Here is a 23,800-nt window from a genome sequence, read left to right as displayed (position 1 = left end):
GTTTGAACTTGTTTTAAAGAAGTTTTATAAAATTTGATTTTTAAGTAGTTTTGTACTTTTTGTTTTAAGTTCTGCGTGGTTCGATCATATGAATGGACGAACGAAACTTCAAGTTGGTATGATCACATTTCTGGTGAAAACTCGTCCGGGCTCATCCAGCTTGGTGTTTGCGAGCCTTTTGTTCTATATAATTTAAGAACAAATGTGATAAACTATTGTTCTTGTATTTTTTTAAAATGCCTAATATCACTCAAAATAGCAATACTTAATTTTGGCCAGGGTTTTGTCCAAGTTACTCTTCCTTGTGACAGTTTGTTCGCAAAGCGTCGTTTATATGCCGCATAGTTTATGCCTATCACAATGAACTTCTATCGATTCAACGTGTCCTGGCATACTCGTTGTCGAAGTGCAGTTTTATGTTTCTTCTTGATGAGATCGGAATATAATCTCGAGGCATCTTAGTTCAACTGTTTAATAGTTGTTTCTTTTCTTTAATTTTTTTAGTCCAGTTTATTTAGTTCATAAATTTATTGTGAATAAATTACATTAAAGTCACTTCATACAAATGGTTTGTTAATTGAGATCATGCAATTTGGAGTTTTTCAGTCGTCATTCTTGAGCTCTTTTCCCCAATTCCAGTGGTCTTTTATCATATCTGCAGCCTTTTCTGCTATCATGTAAACCGGTGCCTGTGTGTGACCTGTTGGGACGTATGGCATAACGCTGGCGTCAACGACTCGCAAATTTTGTACTCCGTATACTTGAAGCTTCGGGGATACCACGGCTTCTGGATCGTTTTCTGGACCCATGCGACAAGTACTCACTTGATGGTGCAGGGTGTTTGCCAGCGATCGTAACAAACATTCCCAATAGCTGTCCGTTCCGAATTGAAATCTAGCACATGTAGGTATCGGCGTTTCGTTGATATAAGCTCCTATCGCCTTCATGGCTGGTGTTTCAATTAATCGCAATGCTTCCTTTATTCCTTGAATCATTGTAGCTAAATCTTCCGGTTCGGTTAAGAAGTTGTGATATATCAGTGGCCAATGAAGAGGATTGCTGTCTTTTAGTCGTATGTAACCCTTCGATTTGGGATGGAATAGCATAACGGCAATAGTAAATTGATCTTTATGTTCAGTTGGTTTGAAAACTGTATCATAGATCTCTTGTTTCCAGAAGAAGCCACGGACCGAACCCGTACCATAGTCGGATGCAGGAGAGCCACCGAGGAACAGCAATTCAATGTCAGGAACATCAGATGGTCCGCTGGAAGTTTCAGTTTTAATAAATGCTAAAGCTTCAAGTGCACCTGGGACGGTGAGTGTTCCTTTTCCGTGCGTATACTGCAGCACATCTCCTACTCCCAACCGATCAGTATCAAAGAAATCCATTGTAGTGTTAGTCAAAAATACCAGCGATGTGAGACACAAGTGATCATACATAGATTTTCCGACTGGGGAATCGATCAAGACCGGAATGCCGAGCTCTTCGAGATGCTCCTTTGGACCTACACCGGATAGCATAAGAAGTTGAGGTGATTGGATCGTACCCGCTGATAGTATTACTTCTTTTTTCGCATGGACTTGATGCATTTGCTTTTGCCATAAAAATTCGATACCAGTTGTAACTTTTGTTTTAGAATTGATTAAAACTTTCGTTGCTCTGGCTTTTGTGAGAATGTGTAAATTCTTTCGGTTTTGGCTGGATTTGAGATATGCTGATGCTGAAGTTACTCTTTTACCACGTTTAGTTGTGGCTTGAAGATAATCAACGCCAAGCTGAGAATCGCCATTATAGTCCACTATACTGCGACCGAGCTGTTCGTTTGCTTTAACGAACGCATGCACAAGTCGAGATCGGTATGCGACATATTCCACATTCACTGGACCACGCTTTCCATGCTTAGGCTTTTTGTTAGTATCCTGAAAGGTAACGCGCTCGGATTTCATAAAGTACGGTAACACATCATTGTAAGACCACCCTTCATTGCCTGCAGCTGCCCAACCATCGAAATCTGCACGGTTACCACGGTTATAGATCATGTAATTGATTAGTGTGCTACCTCCAAGCCCTTTGCCCCTGGGCATGGGGCATGTTTCGTTTATAATCCCTATAATAATAATAAAAAAAAACAATTTAGTCACAGTTTATCACGCACTTCAAGCTCACTGACCTAAACAACTGCCTTCTTGCTTTTCTGAAATGAAATTCCAATTAAGCGCCGTTGATTGAAGGTACGCCGCCATAAATGGGATTTCCGATAAAAAGTTATCCGTTCCTCCGGCCTCTATCAGTAGAATCTTCCAATGAGAAACCTCGGACAACCGATTGGCTAATGTAGCACCGGCGTTACCTCCTCCGACGATAATGAAATCGTACTCTTTCTGGACATCTGAAATACCAACAAACCAATGTCTTCGTGTATATTTGACCTATTTCATCTCGACTAACACTACGCACTTCTAAATTTATCCTGTTTTCCGGTTTTTCCGTATGCCGTATTCCTATGTTTGTTAATATTCCATGAGTATCCTCTCTCAACACATAGCACACTGATTATAACCGACAGAAAAATCACTCTTCTCGACCATCGGTAGGAACTGGTTGTTCTTGCGTTCTGCATCGTCTCAGAAGCACAACTGGTAGGTGTTCTATCTTGGTTCTTTAATTTATAACAAAATGTTACCTATGTGCTTGTCTTTTTTCGCGAAGCATCAACCTGCTTTGTACTTGATACTTGATACTAGATTGACCGAATTGCCAGTAGAATCAATATGTGTTTCCATTGTTTTGCCCAATCGATTGAGTTTGTTCAGGGTTTGCCTAGGGCTGGGAGCTAGTGGTTACAAAAAAAACGAAGACATAAAATTCCATCCGCATTTTTCGACGGACTTGTCCATCTTTTACATTACCTGCAGCATAGCGGTTATATTATTAACCTGCTCTAGAACCAGAAATGCATCAAGCCAGAACTGACAATCGGGATTTCTTTCTTTCGTTCTTTTGCTAGCATGGTCTGACTCCAAATCTTAAATATGAATGAACTATGATCTTACCGAATTAGTTGAGTTCGGTGGTGATATTTTTTTTTAGTGGTGATTTCAGTGAGAAGTTGTGATAATCATCAATTCATAATGATAAATGTCCCAGCAATCTTTAATTTATAAACCATGATTGAAAAAGTCTACATAATATTAGTTCTGGTTGCAAAAGTTGTTCTTGTTCCTGCAGTTCTCCCTGGCAAATGTTGCGGATTTTTGCGATAGTTATCTGGGAATGAGCGAGCAATAATAAAGACAATGTTTCATGCATTGTCGTGACAAATTCCCTTTGTGACACGGTGCACTACGGGCAAAAATGGGTCCAAAATTACCCAAAATTCAATATCTCAACAGCACGCTGAATTCCGGCCATGAATAACGACTTTTCCCAAGGGAAATCGTCCGGGAGTCGATTTCACGTGGTCCCATAGACCGGAGAGCCTTGTAGGTATGTGTTTGGACCATTTTACCCCATTTTCCCCTACTTTTTGGAGGAAATGTTTTTTCACAGCTCTATTTTTCGTAAAACATAAGCACTTTATGCATGGTTTTAGAATACTATGTCTTTAAACAACAGTTCATGAGATATTAGAGGAATACGGGGTACACTTTATAGGGGAGTAAGGGGTAAAAGTGAACCCTCGCTAAATTTATTTTAATTTATAAAAATGTTGAACGATGCGATTATTTGAATGACCCCAAAGGTTGCCTGCAATAATAAGATTTTTTTTCGAAATTTTAAGGTTAATTGGGGTTAAATAAGTTTTAATTTACTGCTAGGGTTTTTGATCTAATTTCCGTCCTACTAAGGACATCCAGCACTTTACCACGCTTTTTGGAAAGGGTTTGAACAAAACATGGAATGTTTTCATCGCTGATAACTTCTAAATTTATCCACCTTTCCATGGATTTGATAAAGAGTCAAACAATGTTGAGATATTATTAAAAATCTAACACTGCTTCTTGCTTCTAAATTCGTCCTACGCGTTTCAATTCCGTCCAAACGCATTGAAACGCCATTATATTTTCTTCGTCCTACGGATAAACGGAGAAAAAGGGGATGCGCTAGGAGCGCTTCTTTTGTTTTGAGAACAATGAGCGTAAACATGCATACAATGCGCTCTAATAGGATTTATGTTGTAGCTAATGAACTAACGCATCGGAACAAACGTATTATTGTTTTGTGCATTGTGAAATGATTGATATTATTGATGATTTCTGCTCGATAGAACGGAAATGGGCGATTACGACGAAGTAGCGCTCTTCCCTATCTGTTTTAAAAGAGTTTTCACTTTTTTTGTCTGTATACAGCAAAACGATATAGTGGTTCTCAGAATTTTGTAAAAAATGGTAGTTTTGATCCATATCGCAACATATTAGACCCGCGATTTTTTATTTTGTCATTAGGGTGACTATTTATATATTAGGGCGGTCAAAAAAAAAAATTTTTTTTTTCGATTTTTTTTCAAAAATGTATAACTTTTGAACTGTTTGGCCGATGACGGAACTCAAAATACCAAATGAAAGTTAATTAAAAGTATTTTTCAGAAAAAATAATATGATATTAAAAAAAATGGATTTTGTATTAAAAAACATTGATTGTATTTTCACTGTTACCCCTTACTCCCCTATAAAGTGTACCCCGTATTCCCCTAATATCTCATGAACTGTTGTTTAAAGACATAGTATTGTAAAACCATGCATAAAGTGCTTATGTTTTACGAAAAATAGAGCTGTGAAAAAACATTTCCTCCAAAAAGTAGGGGAAAATGGGGTAAAATGGTCCAAAACACATACCTACAAGGCTCTCCGGTCTATGAGACCACGTGCAATCGGAAAAGTCGTTTTTCATGGCCGGAATTCAGCGTGCTGTTGAGATATTGAATTTTGGGTAATTTTGGACCCATTTTTGCCCATAGTGCGGTGGATGAAGTGATATAACGTAAAATATTTTTACTATACTATAGGCCTTTTTAATGGGATCTAAACGATCGATTCAACCTCTGGTGGTGAATAGGAGAACGTCAAAAAGAGTGTTGTGAGCAGAAATTTTTGCCTTGGGGCATAGGAAGCGGAACACTTTTTTACTTTTCCTGATGAATTGATTCATCTGAGATGCTCCAAAACTTAATCTACAGTTGAAAAATTTAATTCTGTAACGTTTTTGCAAAGATCCTGCTGGTGTGCAGGAATATTTTTGTTGCGAAAAATGAAAAATTAGAAAAGTGCCTTAGTGGTTATGATCTTCCGGATTTCTTGTGTGTGGATAGTAAGGGTACAAATCAGTTCAGATATGTGGAAAATCATACTATAAGACAATTACCGATCGAAATTGGCAAGATGTTGAATGAAAAATTCTTTAATTTGCGTTGTGAAAAATAGTTATTCTGATGTAAACAAACGATTTGGTGACGTTTCTTCTCGAACTCCCGTGGCGCACTCTACGTTGATGGTGCATTAAAAAGGCGTATATATATTATAATATTGCTGGCCAAGATGACAAACAACATAAGTTTGCTGTTTCCTGTTACTGGTGACCCATTATTATTTGATTAGTTTGTCGTAAATGATAAAGAAATTTTTTATTCCTGATTGTGATTGTCATTGGGTATGATATACTTTAAACAATTGGGTGTATTCCTTTGATTTGTATTAATGTTTTGATAATTAAGGCCCTTTTCAAATTGACAGTTGAAATAAAACAAATCAAATGCACTAGTATGACATGATATTAACTTTAATTCAGGAAAAAAAATGCTTTAAGCTACCACATTATTATAGTTTAACAAAAAAATGTTTCTTCTTCGTCGAATCGGAACGTTATTCTCAACTGAAGCTATGCGCCTGCCTTCAGTTAGTGTTCATTAAGCACATGCACAGTTATTAATGGAGTACTTTCTAATCACGTAAACCGTAAGGGTCTGTCAAATTAAATTGATTGCATGTTTTGTTGTCAACGTAACTTGTAAATCATGCATATTATTTGATTCAAACTAAACGTATGAAATTATGTATCAATTAATTTAGTTAAATATGATACTGTAACCTAACCAATACTGCTTGTACGTATATTATCTCCGGTAACTATAGTTAGAAACTGAGCTTGGTATTATATTTAAAATAACCTGCCCTCTATAGTTCTAAAATCGACACTGTGCCATTTTTACATTGCTTTCATTTTTCACAATCTAGATGATGAGTTTGTTTGCAAACTGAGTTTCTACCTTTTTCGCAAGCTTTAAATAGATAGATGAGCTGACGATGCTGCAAGCCAATCAGTCATGCAACTAGGTGCAATAACTATTGTGTATTTCTGTAGATTGCAATTCAGTTTAAAAAAAAACTCACAGATTTCCGGATGAATAATTTAACGCTTTATATTTTCACGATGTTCATTGTTAATAGTTTTAAATTTGCATTATTTGATTGAAAATGAATAAACCATGCAGGAGCATGCTATCCATTGACGTTTGAGTGGTTTTCATGAAAATCCATCAGTAGGGTAAGTGTGTCAATTTTTGTAGTTTGCCTTATATAAAATCATGAAACCTTATTTCAAATTTCATTTAACCCCTAGGACCAAAAACTGGAGCACTAGTGCTATAAATAGGCACACTTATTGCATGTGTTGTAGTTTCGCACGCGAGTTTATTGAGATTTTAAAACTGATTTTCCGATCACTGGATGTGACTAAATATGAAAAAAAATCAAGTATCTCTAATACAGGAAAAAAATCATGTGTAACATGTATTTTGGATCATTTTTTGTCCTAAGAACTTGTCTATTAATCTAGGTAGTCTTTATCTGGCCACCCAGTAACATGATCGATATGGTGATGGCATATTTCCTCTATGCGTACGATTGTATGAAATTTCCAAATCGTGAATCTCTGGGTCTATTTTCAGGAATTGACTATTTTCCCGGTGAATCCGTATTTCCGCAGTGCCACCTCTCATGGTTTTTCTCGTTCCGACTAGCCACCCACAAGTCCAATCTGTTCCCTGTTCGAAAGTAAATAGTCATAGTTTCAAAAAATGTCTTCATTTGGTTATCATATAGCCGAGAACTAGTCCACTCGGTAGCAGAATCGATTTGGTGATGGCGTATTTCCTTTTGCTCATGACTGTATGCAATTTAGAAATAATCGCGGATCTCTAGGTCTGCTTTCAGGAATTGATCAAATTGCCGGTGATTCCGGACATCCAGAGGACCGTTTTCTGGTCACCCGGTAGCAGAATCAATATGGTGATGGCATGATTCCTCTATGATTATGATTGTATGAAATATAGGAAAAATTGGGCATCTCTACGTCTATTTTAAGCAATTGACTAATTTCTCGGTGAATCCGGATACCCAGAGAACCGTTTTCTGGCAAGTCGGTAGCAGAATTGATATGGTGATAGCCTTTTTCCTCTATGCTTATGATATAAAATTTAGGAAAAAACTGCGAATCTCTAGGTCTACTTTCAGGAATTGTCTATTTTCCCGGTGAATCTACAATCTCGAGGACCGTTTCCTGGCCAGCTGGCAGCAGAATCGATATGGTGATCGAAAATCGCGGAACTCTAGGTCTACTATCAGGAATTTACCGTTTCCCCGGTGAATCCGTATTTCCGCAGAGCCACCTATCACGGGTTCTCTCGTTCCGACTGGCCATACACAAGTTCAATCGATTCCCTATCTATTCCTTTCGAAAGTAAATAGTCATACCTTTCAAATAGTGGTTAAATCCTAAAATTTGGTAACTAAATTGTCGAAAACCAGTCATGTCAACATGAATCGACACGCATTTTGCTTTGGGACTCTTCCGGGTTTTTTCCGTTCTGGCTGGCCAACCATAGGTCCATCTGGTTTCAACTTGTTCCAAATAACCTTTCGCAGTTTTGATGGCTTGGGGTTCTGTAAGTTAATGATGATACCGTTCCTCAGCACACACGAGCAATGTTGAATAGTAAGTTTGAAAGTGTATCACCATGCTTCAACCCTTCCAAGGACACGTATGAGGTGGAAATCTCATCTGCAACCCGTTCTCTTGATTTCATCAACCGTTGCACGAACTAATCTAATTAGTTTTGCCGGAAAATGATGTTCTAGCATAATCTGCCAAAGCTGATTTTTCTTCACTGAATCGTAAGGTACTTTGTAATTACCTAAGTAACCGTAAGCACGTTATTTCGCCTTTTTGGCTGTAAAAGGGCCTCATCAGAACTTACAAACACTGGTATAGGCATTGTTGAGCCGTATATAGCCAAAAAGGCGAAATAACGTGCCTACTTTTACTGGGGTAATGATGAAATGGTGAGTCTGCAGTCCGTCGTTGCCACTAAAAATAAAAAAATAGCCTGATGTTTTTCAACAAAGGATTCTTCAAGTGGTATCAATCTGTTAAGGGGCTGTTTCATTAACTACGTACACCGTTTTTTGCGTAGACAATTGTCTATACATTTTTTTTTTAATTTGTATGGGCCGTGGATAATTGTCAACAACCCTGTCAACGTAGATTATGGACAGCCCTTAAATGAACGAATACGAAATGAAAATCTAGTTGAAAAATCTGTTCACAATCACTTATGGGGATGATCTGTCCATTTCAAAAAATTAAAATCCTACCAAAATGCTCGACCGAACAGTAGTCAAACCATTTCTTAATTTTCTCGGTATGGGACTAGTTATTCAATATTTAATAATATGATTTTATGCAAGGTTGTAATTGCTCATGTGGCATTAAACATGTTTTTCGGAACGTTTTACTTGTAAGTTTTAAGAGGAGGTTACAAGGTATGGGTTTTGTGTATGTATGTAAGATAGACACCATCACTTGTCTTGTATGTGGCTACACTACCGGAGTTACCGACCTGAATTTACACTAACGCTGTTTGAAAAACGCCGGCATAAACCGAACGAAACAAAATATTTTTTCCTTAAAATAGAACAGGAAATATACTCTATTGGTTTCATTACTAAGTGATTCGAAATTTGGATTTATTGCTGAAAAAGAATTTATTTGCTTGATAGGTCGAGTTAAAAAGGCTAGGCTTAGTTTACACCTCGTAACCCTATATGACAAAATAGGTATATGAAAGAATAAAATAAAAATTAAATAATAGAAGAGATTGGCTTGATAAATAAAAAAAAAAATAAATAAAAATCTCTCTGATTAAATCTATCTTATGTTAAATTTTTTATGAGATAAACTAGCCAACGAGCTAAAAATGCTTGAAAAAAAACAAACATTTTTTTTTATTCTTTTCCAAATTCATTTTGATGCAGACCACTATGGTAAAAACTAGCATACTTACCCTGCATAAGAAGCAATAGTACGAAGCATACTCAACATGTGTGATTTGTGCTATTTGATGGACTTCCCATGCGTGACTATAATCGAAGACATCATATCAAGAAGACTGACAACTTTGCCAGAATCCAAGCGACAGATATAATAGCGCTGCACTCGAGTGAAGGTGGAAGCAACGCATAGAAAAATGAGCAAATACACAAACCCTTCTTCTGAGGATGTAATCTTTGCTATCAAATTCGTTCGAAGCAGTTACCTTTGAGCGACAGATGACGCGATTGTATCTGTCTCATAGCGTTCGTATGAGAAAATGGTAGAGTTGCCATTCTTCTTGATTTGTTGTCTTCGCTATAATGCTCATGTAATTTGATGAGTCACATGGTCCGTTTCAATAAATAAATAAATAAATAAATAAAACTAACTCAAAAAACAGTATTGCAAGCAGGGTTGCGGCCATTAGTTTGATATAAAATCTAGTTTTTTTTTCAGAATTGTTAAATCATTTTATGTTATGATGGTGTTTGTAGTTTTAAGTTATAATAAGAGGTTGTAATTTATGTGTTTGACACATAAAATCATTGAATTTTGCTTTTAGAGCTTCATAATCAGCAATTTTATGATCGGTGAATATTCACTCTTCAATATTCATTGATCCTATAACTCTCTGATAGTAAAATTGACAGGTTGCATGTGTCGAACACATATTTTACGATATTTTCTTGTATCTTGTGAGTGCAAAATATTATAACATCTAATGAATTTTTATTTCTTAAAAATATTTTTTATAGTAAACGAATGGCCGCAAGCCTGATTGCTAGCTTATAGTGGTGCGTCACGCAGTTAGATCCATCACATCCATCTCAGGCGTAACTCTTGTTATCGGTTATGGGATTGATTTTTGATCTTTGCTCAGATTAGAAACAAGAGACCGCTTTTTTTTTTTGACGGTCTTTATATATACTTCGAAGAGTCGCTATTCATACCCTTCGAAGACTTAGAGCACCCTCCAAAGACGCATCCCTTTGTCAGTGTATCCAAACATTTTTTTTAAGCATCTTAAACCGTCCTCACCGTGTCCATTTTGATTAATGATTTTTTTATTTGAATGTCATTAACACTTAGCTTACTCGGTTAAGTCACAGCTATAAAACAAGACCATGCTGAAGGTGATTGGGTTCGATTATCAGTCCTGTTTATGAATTTTTCGGGTTGGAAAAATTGTGGAAATGCTCGAAGAACACAAAGTTGAGAACTGGTGTAAAGTCCCAGAGGGTATGTAACACAGACAAAAACACAAGTGGTGATAAATATTTCGTTGAGTAGATATGATTTAATGATGTGGTATGATATGATAATGATTGATCATGAATTTACAGAATGTAAACCCATTTCCTGGATAATCAGAAACCTACTGTTAGGTAGAATTAGCTCTATTCATGTGTCCACTGCCACCATAAACATACAAACAAACGGTTCTACGGTGACCATATGGTTCCATGGTTGTCGTTTTGAGTGCCATTGGTCATATTTCATCGAGTAGATGTGTCACGATATGGTGATGATAGATAATAAATTTGACCATATGGAACTATAACCGGAACATCCGGAATAGATTCCAAGGTTGACATGGGTTCATATGATTGTTCTCTACTATTTTCTCGAGTTACAAGAAAAATATCAATCAGTGGCGCTGGTGGTGTAGTGGTAAGTGTGATTACCTCTCACTCCAGCTGGCCTGGGTTCAATCCCAGTCGGGATTGATTTTTCTCCTTTAGTTTACTTAAATATTTGGTTTTTATTAGTTGATTGATTAAATAAAGACAAATCAATCAATCAATTAGTTAGGTAGGTTCCGATTCAACACATTGCAGTTTCATTTTTATACCTCTGATCTTGACTTTTTTACCTATGGGATGAGTACTTAAGGGGGTTAGATTTTGATAAGTTCTTTAGTGGGAATCCCTCCCCTTGGCTAGTTTTTGCACCTTGATGCTGGTGGGCGGGCTTAATTTCATGCTTTTTAGTGGAGTGTTGGAGACGGTGGGTTTATGGTCGGCGTTGCTGGCTCATGCCGCGATAGAATAACGTCATGAGCAGACAATGGGGATTACTAAGCTTCCCCTCTCTGATAAACCACTGCATGAGAGAACCAAAGATCTAGTCTAGCAGTGATAGTATCACACTTGTTACTCCTTCGATTGAGAGCCGCGTCGTAGTACGCTTACGTATAGGAACTGACGTTGGGTGTGATACTGGCGGGTTTTGCCGCAAATCACTCTTAATTTATTTATTTTTACGCAGATAGATTTATTTGGGTTTGCAAGGGAATTATACTATTGAAATATTTCAGAAAGTGCCCATCGGTGCTCCTTCTATTTGCGTGACAAGCTTTCATTGTTGTTTTCATTGAGGTATTACTCAGGGAACAATGTTAAACGCCATTTTTGTACATGGTATTGTAACTAATCTTATATGTGCTTCATTTTGATTTGGGATAAGTGTTTGAACTATAGCTCGGGATTTTCACTGTGGCGTGCTTCTATTGTGACATACCCATACGTATTTTTGTGGTGCAACATAGTGGAAGCGTGTGAGCATAGTTGGAGCATATACCCTATATAATTTAAAAATCAGCTAGGAAACTAACTTCAAAGTGAAGCATTTTAGTCACTTGAAGGTGTCACCTGGGACGAACAAAGATATAATTAATATATGTCAAAGACAGAAGTACTTGAAACACGTTAAATTTTAAGTTTAAAAGCATGGGTTATCATTGTGTAGGTAGATTAGAGATTTCAGTTATTTATTAAATAAACTTCAATTAGAGAATTCAGAAAGTTAATTAACATAAGAGATAGGATAAGTCGGCGCCGGTTGTGTAGTGGTAAGCGTGACTGGTTTCTAACACCCCAATGGGTCTGGGTTCAATCCCCAGCCGAGGTCGGTGGGATTTTTCTGAGGAATAAAAATCTCTGGTCACGTCTTCCTTCGAAAGGGAAGTAAAGCCGTTGGTCCCGGCCCATGTGTGTTGAATGGGTGCGATATCCTACGCAGGTGTGGAAGCTGCCTTCCTGCACATTCGGTTGCCGTCAATGGATGGCAATCGATGTCCGTCGGTGATTGGCACTAGATTGCGGAACAGAGACCGACGTTAAATAAAGGAAAAAAAAAAAGAGATAGGACGCGGGGGGTCCGCTTAGATAGGCGACTAGCCTTTGAAGTTGTATAATAAATCTTCCTATTTAGTGTATTTGTAAATTACAGACAATGTCAATAGCGAAAGTCATATCTTCAACCAGGCGCTTACGAACAAGTGAAGTTTTAGGAAAGATGTGTTAAATATGTTGATAGGTTTGAAATAAGAATTAGGATTGTTGTGCTTTAGGTAAGGTATGATGTGTCAACAAAACCCTTTTGAGCAAATTTTCAGACATCAAAGTGATTGAGTGATTTATTGAAAGACATTGCGTTGCGAAAATTGTTAAGTCATACCATCTAACATAGAAGTAGTAGCAGTGTCGCATAATCTTATCACAATTGCTGCAAATAGTGTTGGAGGGGCCGGCAGGACTGAATACGGATCAAAACTAACATAACTACTAACACTAAAATGATCCCGGAACTAACACTTATCCATTGCACTAGTTATATGTTAGTTTTATTTTCCTACTAAGTTATCTATGCTTCTTTCTAGTGTTTCGATCAAGTACAACTAATACTAATCTACCTTTATGTATGTTTTACTCCCTTTTAACCCATTATCTTTATGAATGGCGAATCATATGACGTGAGACACGTACAACCTGGAACTCAAAGAATTACTTCGAACAGGATATCAAACAAATTCAGGACCAATCCAAATGAGACCAGAAACCAACAAGGCATCGGGGCGTTATATACTCGGAGAGGTATTTGATAAATAATCAAAAAGTGGTAAGTTAAAATCATAGTGGAGCCAAGGATCATGAGAGGTAATTGTCTAGAATTCATTAATTAGTAGAAATCTCGATAACTTTTTCAAGGGAGCGTATCGGCTTTGTAGGCGGTGCGTTTGGTCGTCGATTTGGCGTAGCTGGTGGCTCGCCCACGCATGCTAGCACTATCATCAGAAAGGGAAATTTTCCTCTACCTGGTAGTGGTGTTGGTAGGCGTGTGCGGGCTGCCGGTTGCGCCGGATCGACGATCGGATGCATTGTTTGCAGGAGCTGGTGCTTCCCTTTGAAAAAGTAATCGAAAAACAACCATTTTATCCTGTAATTGATATTACTATTTTTATATATAAATGAAATTAGTCATGACAGAGTAGGAAGTACAATAGACACAAGTTGACACAATAAACAAGACAAGTGGGGGTTAATACACAAGACAAAATGACAAAATAAGTGACGATAGAAGACAAGACTGGGACAAAAATTAACCTTAAAAAAAATGCGCAATTATATTACCAAAACTATTTGGATCAGCACAAAAACAACAGTGACCAAACGGGCACCATAGCCTAGGAACGTCTGTGTGTTGATTTAAAGTAGAGGCTCATAGAAGCAAAATTTATCAATAAAAGGGGTCCAGTGTAGAGTTTAAGCAAGTGCTGCCACTGGATCACTACAAAAAAAAAAAAAGATAAGTTCTTTAGTGGGAATGACACTGATGAAGACTGCACATTGTAGTCGAAATACGTATCGGTCATGGATACCAAAATTAATTAAGTGGAATTAAATGGACGATAACCTTTAATACTGTTTTATTTAAGCATTCCGCTAACAACCCAATTTCACTGTTTACGTATTTAATGAACAGCCCCTAAGTAAGATATATTATAAAGATTGAAAAAAACAACCTCTGTGCCAACACATCTTTTTAATAAATAACAAAGAGGGAGGGGCCTGAAGGAGTGTACCACCCAACAGATGTAAAAACCACTCACCGGAATGATGTTAGAAAAATTTCAATTCAATCGGCCATAGCATTTCAAAGATAAAAAATTTGAAAATAAAAAGTGTGTCCCGGGTTTTTTACGGGTTAAAGGGGTAAAAACAATTTAAAATATAATTCACTCAATGCATCGAAATATATATATACCCATAAATGCTGCACAATCTGACGCAAATGTCATCATAACATTACCTTCAGTCTAGATGAAACTTTGTGGGTACTTACCTGAAAAAAATCTGCTCAGAATTTCGAGAAACCACGGGGGATCAAGTGTGTCCAGTCTCCCCTACATTAAATTCCAGGGCCCAGTACAGTTTCACATTGCATTACCAGCTTAGTGGAGGCAATTCTTTAGGAAATTTCTTAGATGACACCAGAAATAATTATTGGGAGCCGTGATATTTTAACACCGCACTTTGATTGTATAACAAAACCGGAATGGTTACTCTTTTTTTTATTATCGTTCAATTCCTACACTGTTAGCATCAATAGGTCATCAACCCATAATTAACCGAATGTTTATCACTTTTTCGTTTATTTACAGGTAAGAGAAGCAATTAAGAAGGCTTATTTAGTGGAACTTGAGTGGACTTGAAACTATGCTTGAAAACATCAATTACAAATATGCTACTAGCGAGGTAAGCTACCTTTTGTACGGTGGGATAATGTTGGTTTGATATTTTAGTTGTGCTTGTACTTTAGACTTTTTTGGGTGTTCCCCATTGTTCTTTGATAATGTCTGATAGTTTTTCGCCGATCATGTATGCTATTGCAACAGGATGGCCACTGAAGGTAACTGGAACAACACCGACATCTGCCACGCGTAGGCTGGAAATACCATGCACTTGAAGCTCTGGGGAAACGACTGCTTCTGGATCCGACGATGATCCCATTTTAGTCGTCGCTGTCTGGTGGTACATTGAGGTGCTAACCGATCGGATCGCACATCGCCAGTAATCATCAGTGCCGTACTCCAATCGGCCACAGGTTGGCAAGGGAACGTTGTGTAGCTTAACGCCACATCGTTTCATTGCCGGGGTATTTACTATTCGGAGCACTTGTTTTATGCCTCTCAAAAGTGTTTCTACGTCGTCGTCCTCTTTCAAGAAGTTGGTGTAAAATTTTGGCCATTGGAATGGGCTACTATTTTTCAGCTCCATGTATCCTCTCGACTTGGGATGCAATAATACCAGGTTAATACTAAATGCATCCATGTCGCCGGACTCCAGCGAACGATATGTTTCATACACGTCATCTCTAAGACGAAAACCTCTTCTTACTGCACTTCCATGATCGGATGCTGGAGAACCGTTTACAAAGAACAGTTCAATGTCTGGAACGGCGTCGCTGCTTGAATTGCGAGTATTGATAAACCCAACCACTTCTACTCCTCCCGGTATTGTTAATGTACCGTCACCTTGTAAATATTTTGCCAGCATCTTCAAAGTGAGAACTCGATTTGCATTCAGTGTGAAATGTTGCGTTCCTGTCACGAACGTCAAGCCAGTGAAATAAATGTGATCGTAAAGTATTTTTCCCACTGGTAGGTCCTGGACAACCGGTATACCGACATTGTGGAGGTGATCTTTCGGTCCGATTCCGGAAAGCATTAACAGTTGAGGCGATTGCAGCCCCCCTGCGCTAAGCAGTACTTCCTTTTTCGCTAATACGGCATATCGCTTTTTGCCACGAACAAATTCAACGCCATAAGCCATTTTCGTTTTGGGTTCAATGAGGATTTTTGTCACTCTAGAGTTGGTAAGAACCTTAAGATTCGGTCGATCCATTACCGGATCTAGAAATGCTGTACCTGCTGACAGTCGCTGCCCATTCCTGAGATTAGCGTGAAGAAACGACACTCCGAGTTGATTTTCTCCATCATAGTCTACATGAGGTAATCCCAATTCTTGAAGACCGTTGAAAAAAATATGAGACATTTTGGTTTGGTGTGGTGCAAATCGCACATCTAGTGGCCCATCCAATCCATGATATTCGTTGGATATGTCCAAGAAGGATTTTTCAGATTTTTTGAAATACGGAAGAACATCCTTATATGACCAACCGGGGTTCCCTTTGGCGGCCCAGGTATCAAAATCATGTCGATTTCCTCGGACATACATCATGTAGTTGATGAGAGTCGATCCTCCGACTCCTTTTCCTCGCGGTAATGCGCAGCGTTGGTCTATCATTCCTGATGGATGAATAAAACAATAGTTAGAAATCAGGTAAATTTGTGGGTGAGATTATTGCAATATTGTGGTGAACATTCATATAGCCCCATGGAATGTCTAGATCAATCTTAAGGGGAAGCTTAATGCCCGAAAAAAGAATAAAATATGATTTGATTTTTACAAGAATCACTGATTCTGGTTGCTCGCGAAGGTGTTGTTTGAGTAGCTTCTTTAATAATTTCTGTCGTATCCTTTTGCTTTGCTTCTCGAAGCTTTATTTGCGTTGCAAATTCCAGCTGATTCTGTTGGTAGAGATTTCTAATACAAGCTGATTATTTCCCTTTCGTTGCATTGCAATCTTCGAAAGAAACTGCTCTTCGACCAATACTTACATCTTTCGGAGCTGATAAAACATTTGAAAGGTTTTTTGAAGTATTCGGAGCAACGTCAAAAAACCCTCTGCTTTGAGCGGCCATGTGCATTCAATTTTTATTTTTTAAGTAGATACAAAGATTTCCAGCATGTTTTATTATTATTTTAATTTTAGAAGCAACAACCATAGAGACATTGGAATTGATTGCGTACGCTTCGATAACGTGCTTGTGAACATTTTGAAATTTCACCGTTGGCATGCCCTTCAATTCAAAGCGAGATGAGACCAAGTTTATCAAATTCTATGGTAAAGAACAAGAGGCAACCAAAACATTATTATTAGCATATACAATTAAAAAAGGAAATCACTTGTTTGCATTCCGGTTTTTGAAATAATCACATACGCATACCTGAAGTTGATGATTCCGCCATTTTTTAACGGTTTGCAGCAGTTCACCTCTTCCGTTTCTACTCTTATAGAATTTGACAGCTTACTATCAATAAAACGCATAAATTTGTTTACTCATGATAAAGTTAAATTTAATACTCCTTCAAATGATTGTTTTGAGTGTAACTTTTTTCGTAGATTTTCAATATATTTAACATATTGTACAAAGTTGTTTGCCTTACAAAAATAAATATGTTTGCTGAACATTGTAACATGCTATCTCTTGAAATTAAAATATGTATTCAAAAATTAGACATTTGACGGATTTCACGCCAACTCATCCAGTGGTTGGCAGCACCCTCTCAGAACCTTATGGAACTTTGTGGGTGTGGAGACTTAGCAATTTTAAGCAACTTTGCGTACTTATTTTTTTCAAAATTTATCTCGCCTAACATTTGATAAGGGTCAAAGTTTTTTGTCGATTTTTTTTTTCAAATCGATATAGCTTAAAAATGACAAGCCCTACAAAATAGTGATGTATGGCGAACTTTTAGCAAATAATCTGAAATTTTATAAAAAAATTTAAATAAAATAAAAAAATCGGTTTCTACACTCTAAAAAAATATATTTAAAAATTAAAAGTCATTTTCCCAAAAATGGTACCCCTCAGATTTGCTTGATATTTTTTCTCATGAAAGGCAATATAATTACCTAACTTTTCTTCATACATCGCAAAGTGGGCGCTTTTAAGGAAAAAAAGTTGTTCGAACAACAACTTTTTCATGTTAATTTTTTTTTAGCGTGTTTCACTCAAAGTCGAATAGTAATACGCGCACAACCTTATTAAAATAAACTTTATGGGTATACTTTTCGATAATCTGGGCGAAATCTAGCCTAACATTTGAAAAGGGTACAGAGAAGTTACCTGCAAATCGTCCAATAAGAGTTCAGAACAAAACGTTCTAATGAGGAACAGCCATCTCAGCATGGTTTGCACTTTCCTGTGATGGATTGTATTATAATATATGCATACACTCTATCCAACTTCTATAAAACCACCCTCAAATTGTTCCAAATCAACAGGTAAACTAAGTAAAAATCACTTAGTATGTTTTATTCATGAAAAGATTTCAATTCATGTATTTGTGATTAATTTAATTAGAAAAATAATCATTCATTTATTTTTATGTATTAGGTGTGTCCATTAGTAAGCAATATGCATATATGTTTATACCTCATCTCTCAAGTGAATACATATAATAGCGCAGGTAACTTAACGATTATTTAAGGCATGCCTAAAATAATCGTTAAGTTACCTGCTATATAGCAGTTATATAACAACGCAGGTAGTCACATGAGAGATATAAGGTATAAACTTAAAGCACCGCAGTCTGTTTCTACCGACATAATCTAATATTTAAGTTTGGTGATATCACAACAATGCTCATAGTTGCTGTAGTGCATAGTTGTTGAAAGTGTAGTGCTGCATAGTTGTTGAAATTTATATCAAAATTGTTAGATTTCATTAAACAATCTATTAGTTTCACAAAAATTACTTTCATGTCAGATGGAGCAGCGGCTCATTACAAAAATAAAAAGAATTTTGCCAGTTTGTGCAACTTCAAGTCCAAGTATGGATTGGAAGCAGAATGGCACTTCTTCGCAACGTCTCATGGGAAAGGCCCATGTGACGCAATTGGAGGAACTCTCAAACGAATGGCAAAGAGAGCAAGTCTTGCTCGAGATTATGGAAACACAATCACAACTCCACAAGAACTGTATGACTGGGCAGTTAAACAAACAGATACAAGCATAACAAAATTGAACTTCTGCTTCATATCAAATGATCAATACACAAAGATGTCCGATGAACTCAAGGAGCTGTTCAGTCATGTAAAAACTATACCTGGTACACAAAAATTTCATTGTTTTGTACCTATTTCTCAAAACATAATTTCTACTAAGCGATTTTCACATTCAAAGGAAACTCCGAAAAATTTCACTCTGTTTCCGATAGACTAATAATTAATGAAAAACTCAAATTATGTATGGAGAATTATAGGAAAATAAATTATGCACTAAACAAAAACACTAGAGTTTTCATTTATTAAAACACCATTCGAAATGCAGGAAAATCCTCTGTATTAGGCCCTTTCAAATGTTAGGCTAGATTTTAGTTTTAAGCACGCCCAGATTATCAAAAGGTCAAAATCTTTATGCTCATTAAGTTTCAACGGATTTTAATAAGGTTGTGCGCGTATTACTATTCGACTTTGAGTGAAACACGCTAAAAAAAAATTAACATGAAAAAGTTGTTGTTCGAACAACTTTTTTTCCTTAAAAGCGCCCACTTTGCGATGTATGAAGAAAAGTTAGGTAATTATATTGCCTTTCATGAGAAAAAATATCAAGCAAATCTGAGGGGTACCATTTTTGGGAAAATGACTTTTAATTTTTAAATATATTTTTTTAGAGTGTAGAAACCAATTTTTTAATTTATTTAAATTTTTTTATAAAATTTCAGATTATTTGCTAAAAGTTCGCCATACATCACTATTTTGTAGGGCTTGTCATTTTTAAGCTATATTGATTTGAAAAAAAAATCGACAAAAAACTTTGACCCTTATCAAATGTTAGGCGAGATAAATTTTGAAAAAAATAAGTACTCAAAGTTGCTTAAAATTGCTAACTCTCCACACCCACAAAGTTTCATAAGGTTCTGAGAGGGTGCTGCCAACTCCGAAGACGAGTTGGCGTGAAATCCGTCATTTGCAGGAGTTTTTTTTACTTATTAAAAAACACCTAAAAGATCGCCTGCTGCCACACGTTTTTATAACTTTTCGGTAGTAAAATAAGTAAAGATTCAGAATCCTTTCTAGAATTTTGCGCCAATTTGCGCCGGAAATAGTTATTTGAGGAGCAAATACCCCTAAAAATATCGATTATTTAAGAATAACTTTTTTGTTTCAATAGCTAATTAGTTACAATGCTCAGCAAAAGCATGTGTTTAAACATGCAAAATATAGTTGTAGAAGAAACCAAAATTGTAGGATGCCTAGAAAATCAGTTATACTAAAAAACATGATTTAAAGGGCCTTTCACGAAAAATGATACATATCTCGCAATTTATAATAGCTAGTAATGTTGAGTGTTCAGCAAAGTTGCTTAAATAATATTTGCTACAACTTTATTGAAGACATTAAGTCTCTATCTGAATCAGATAAAAAAATATATTTTTGATCTCACTTTTAGGTGGATTAATGGTTTGGTGATTAATCAAAAGAAGCAGATTAACATATGCAAAAACATCTTTGAACAAACTATACCCCTAAAATCAATGTTTGAGAAGCTATTAAAAAAGCGCACGAAAACGGCAAAAAGCAACACTGTGATATCGAGTAATCTAGAAGAAGTGTATTTTTCAACCGATTCGAGTATGAACATGTCATTAAAAATGGTTTTGAAAGTTGGTGCATAGGTAAAAAGTGAGGTTACGGTTCACCACTGCTTCGAATTAAGGTGGAGTTTTCTCCAGAAAGCTAGAAAAAACCAAAAAAATCTCGTTATTTTGTCATCAGAAAATGTGATTTTCAGTGATGGGAAAAGTGGTTTCCCTAACACAGTCGCCAAATATTGATACCGAGAACTTAATCCTACGTAAAATCTACGGTCGTGTCTTGGATACAATCTCTTATTTTTTCGTTTTCGTTTGGCGGTGCTAGATTTGACAGGCGTTATCGAAATTATGCGTTAAACACGTCACATGAAAGATGAAAAACTCGAGTTCATTATAGAGCTTCGAAAATGCTACTGGTCATGAGTTCTATATTAAATCCTAAACAATTGCAGGTCCTTGCTGATATAGTCCCTGATCGTATTGAAAACCCTCCAAATCTCCTGAAATCTCTAAAATCTCTAAGAACTTCCACGACGTTCTTATTGGTAGTCTACGAATACCACGCGTCCGGAGCTCAATGGAAACCTCCGCAGCACTTTGCGACTTAAAATCTTAGACGATTATAAAAAACTACTAGGGGAAGTGTTCCAGTTGTGGCACTAGTGAAAATAACATTAGACTACTGAAAACTAGATGAAAATTTAAGAGAGAGAGAGAGAGAGAGAGAGAGAGGACCATTAGTGCCATAACTGGTACACTATATCTGTAAGTCTCCTAACCACTGAAAACGTTCACAAGCTCCTCGGCTTCTTTTTCCAGAATCTCCCTGATTGTTTCAGAAGTTCTCGGATGAAGTCAAAATGATTTTGGTGACTTCTTAGTAAACTTTAGATATGTCTAGCGAATTTTAGAGACATTTCCTGAATTTGAAACAGGATTAGTCGATCTCAGAGGTATTTAACAAAATCTAAAGAAGAGTAGGGAATCTCAGAGAACCTTAAGGAAGCTCAAGAAAACTTCAGAGATAAGTTCAGATGAATATAAGAGAAGTTCAAATAAACCTAAGACAAATTCAGGGTTCGTAAAATAAATTTTATAAAAGAAAAAAAAGTTCTGGGATCTTAGAGATCTTTGGAAACTATTGATGAAACCAGGGAGCTTCGGAAAACTTCCTCAAGGATGTTTGAGAAAATAAAATAAAAAACAAAAGACAAAGCTAATTCTGGATCATAAAATTTGTCAATTGCAGCGTTATTTAATTTATTCCCAGGTTCTTAAAAATGTCTCCATGTTTATATTTTTCTATTTTTTTTTGTGATGGCCCTGGCGTAGTGGTAAACATCCATACCTTTCACGCCAAAGTCACAAGTTCTAATCTCATCCTCGGACAAGTCACAAAGTAAGTCAAGAGTGAAATCCTAGTCCGAAATTTTGACTATTTGTCTGAGTTTGAGATTTGGAGATTTTTTAAGGTCCCAGAAGCTGAAATTAGTTCTCAAGCTTTAGTAGTTTAACATTATTCTCAAGACACAAAATATAAAAGACTTCGTTCGTAAGACCTGGTATCTAGAAAAAACATTCCAGGATTTTTTCGAAAACATCAACTAAAATTCAACTCTACCTAGAGGCAGAACTTAATAAAATTCTAAGATCCATCGGCACAAACCTGTCCGATACTGAAAAAATCTCCGTTTGACAAGAAAATACCCCGAAATTCAATACCTTGCTAAAAGTTTAATGATGACCGAATCTTCAGAGAAATTTAACATATTTGTAGCTGTTTTCAATCTTCCGAACTGTAGAGCCAAACTCAAATACATAACCCATCACGGTCATTTTCTTCATATTAAAAAATCATACTTAAATACAGTCAAGAAAATGTGCCTCTTGCAGCTGAACGGTTACGGACGGCTTTCAAATCATAATACCTACCCCAGCAAGAATAGTTTTGTGGCTCGGCCAAATATCCCCAGTTGTAACTCGTAGACTGCAGGTATGCAGCAATTACAGGCACCTTCACAAACAAATTCTCTCGTTCTCCGGCTTCCAAAAGCAGCACTTTCCATTCTGGATTTTCGGTTAATCTATTTGCCAGTACACAGCCCGATGGACTCGCTCCAACTATCACAAAGTCGTATTGATTTAGAATATTCTTTTCACTGTAACGATCTTTCATTTCATTAATAAAATCGCTCTTAATAGGTTCCACGTTAAGCTGCTTCTGAAATTCTAGTATGTCATCCACGAAATTCTCCGCAGAGTCACTTTCGCTCTCCACTGTTGTTGGTGGTTCTGATCCAACCACCATTAGTGTAGCCAGCACAATCACTTTACAGTACCTTAAAATCATTTTCCATTCGATTTATTATCTCCTCCGATGCGTCCGACTATTTCGAGGCCCGGATAAATACTAAATCAAAGTGTAATCGGAACCAACAAAGATTGATATAGCTCACTATTAGAAATTGTTTTCGTGATTCGATGCACGAAAAATTCGCATCGGGTGGTGGTAAGGTGGAAAGTAAAAAATGAACCGGTCAACGGTACAAGCTTTTTGTCCGTCTCCTTACACATCGAACGTAGCCATTTAATTTCATGCTATAGCTTGCAGAAGCATTAAAACAGACATTTGTCACGGTCTAAGATTTTGATGGGCCTTGCAAGTCCTTACACTTGACCACGAAAACTCGACCACATCGGCTACTATTTATGTCATAAGCAGGTTGATATCTTAACCGGCGAGTATTGTTAGATGTTGTTTGTTTTTCGTTGGAGGTATAATTTTTCGCAAATTAAATAGCGTGACCTTTCTGGTGACTGGTGATACGAAACTTGTCTATGTAGGTATTAGACATTTTATTTCGAATTTCGTCTGGCAAACGCATTTTGTGGCTAGTGCACTTTTTTGTATTGATGGACAAGAATCGCAACTGTTTTTTTTCAAAAGCATAGAAATGCATGCTGCCATGACTCACGGTAAAATGTATCGTGTTGCCGAGGTAAAATAAAAGTAAATATCACGGTAAAATGTATCGTGTTGCTATTTACCGGCCTTCAAAGACAGCATGCTGACAATTTGATTTTGTTACTTCGGTAGCCGGAAAAATTAATTAACAATCAATTAGATGACTTTCATGTTTGTTGTAGGTTAATTACTTCTTCTACTGGATGAAAAATTTGTTCTAGTTCCGGTGATCAACATGT

General features: G+C 36.8%; 2 protein-coding genes across 2 annotated transcripts; both read right to left on the bottom strand.

Annotated features, from left to right (window-relative positions):
* Window positions 1-602: 602 nt before the first annotated feature.
* Window positions 603-13,529, bottom strand: LOC135706678 (glucose dehydrogenase [FAD, quinone]-like). The gene is made up of 3 exons (XM_065228325.1): window positions 13,466-13,529; window positions 2,174-2,392; window positions 603-2,110 (listed from the first exon to the last, which is right to left on the bottom strand). The coding sequence occupies exons 1-3, from the start codon at window positions 13,527-13,529 to the stop codon at window positions 603-605; spliced, it is 1,791 nt and encodes a 596-aa protein (XP_065084397.1).
* Window positions 13,530-14,966: 1,437 nt separating this feature from the next.
* LOC135706677 (glucose dehydrogenase [FAD, quinone]-like) lies at window positions 14,967-23,443 on the bottom strand. The gene is made up of 2 exons (XM_065228324.1): window positions 22,529-23,443; window positions 14,967-16,459 (listed from the first exon to the last, which is right to left on the bottom strand). The coding sequence occupies exons 1-2, from the start codon at window positions 22,944-22,946 to the stop codon at window positions 14,967-14,969; spliced, it is 1,911 nt and encodes a 636-aa protein (XP_065084396.1). The 5' UTR covers window positions 22,947-23,443.
* Window positions 23,444-23,800: the final 357 nt, after the last annotated feature.

This window comes from Ochlerotatus camptorhynchus, unplaced genomic scaffold (assembly GCF_037179485.1).
Source record: "Ochlerotatus camptorhynchus isolate MF236.1 unplaced genomic scaffold, CSIRO-AGI_Acam_v1.1 ptg000285l, whole genome shotgun sequence".
Classification (NCBI taxonomy): Eukaryota; Metazoa; Arthropoda; class Insecta; order Diptera; family Culicidae; genus Ochlerotatus; species Ochlerotatus camptorhynchus.
Note: the sequence above shows the minus strand (reverse complement) of the source record. Positions and strands in the feature narration are given on the sequence as shown.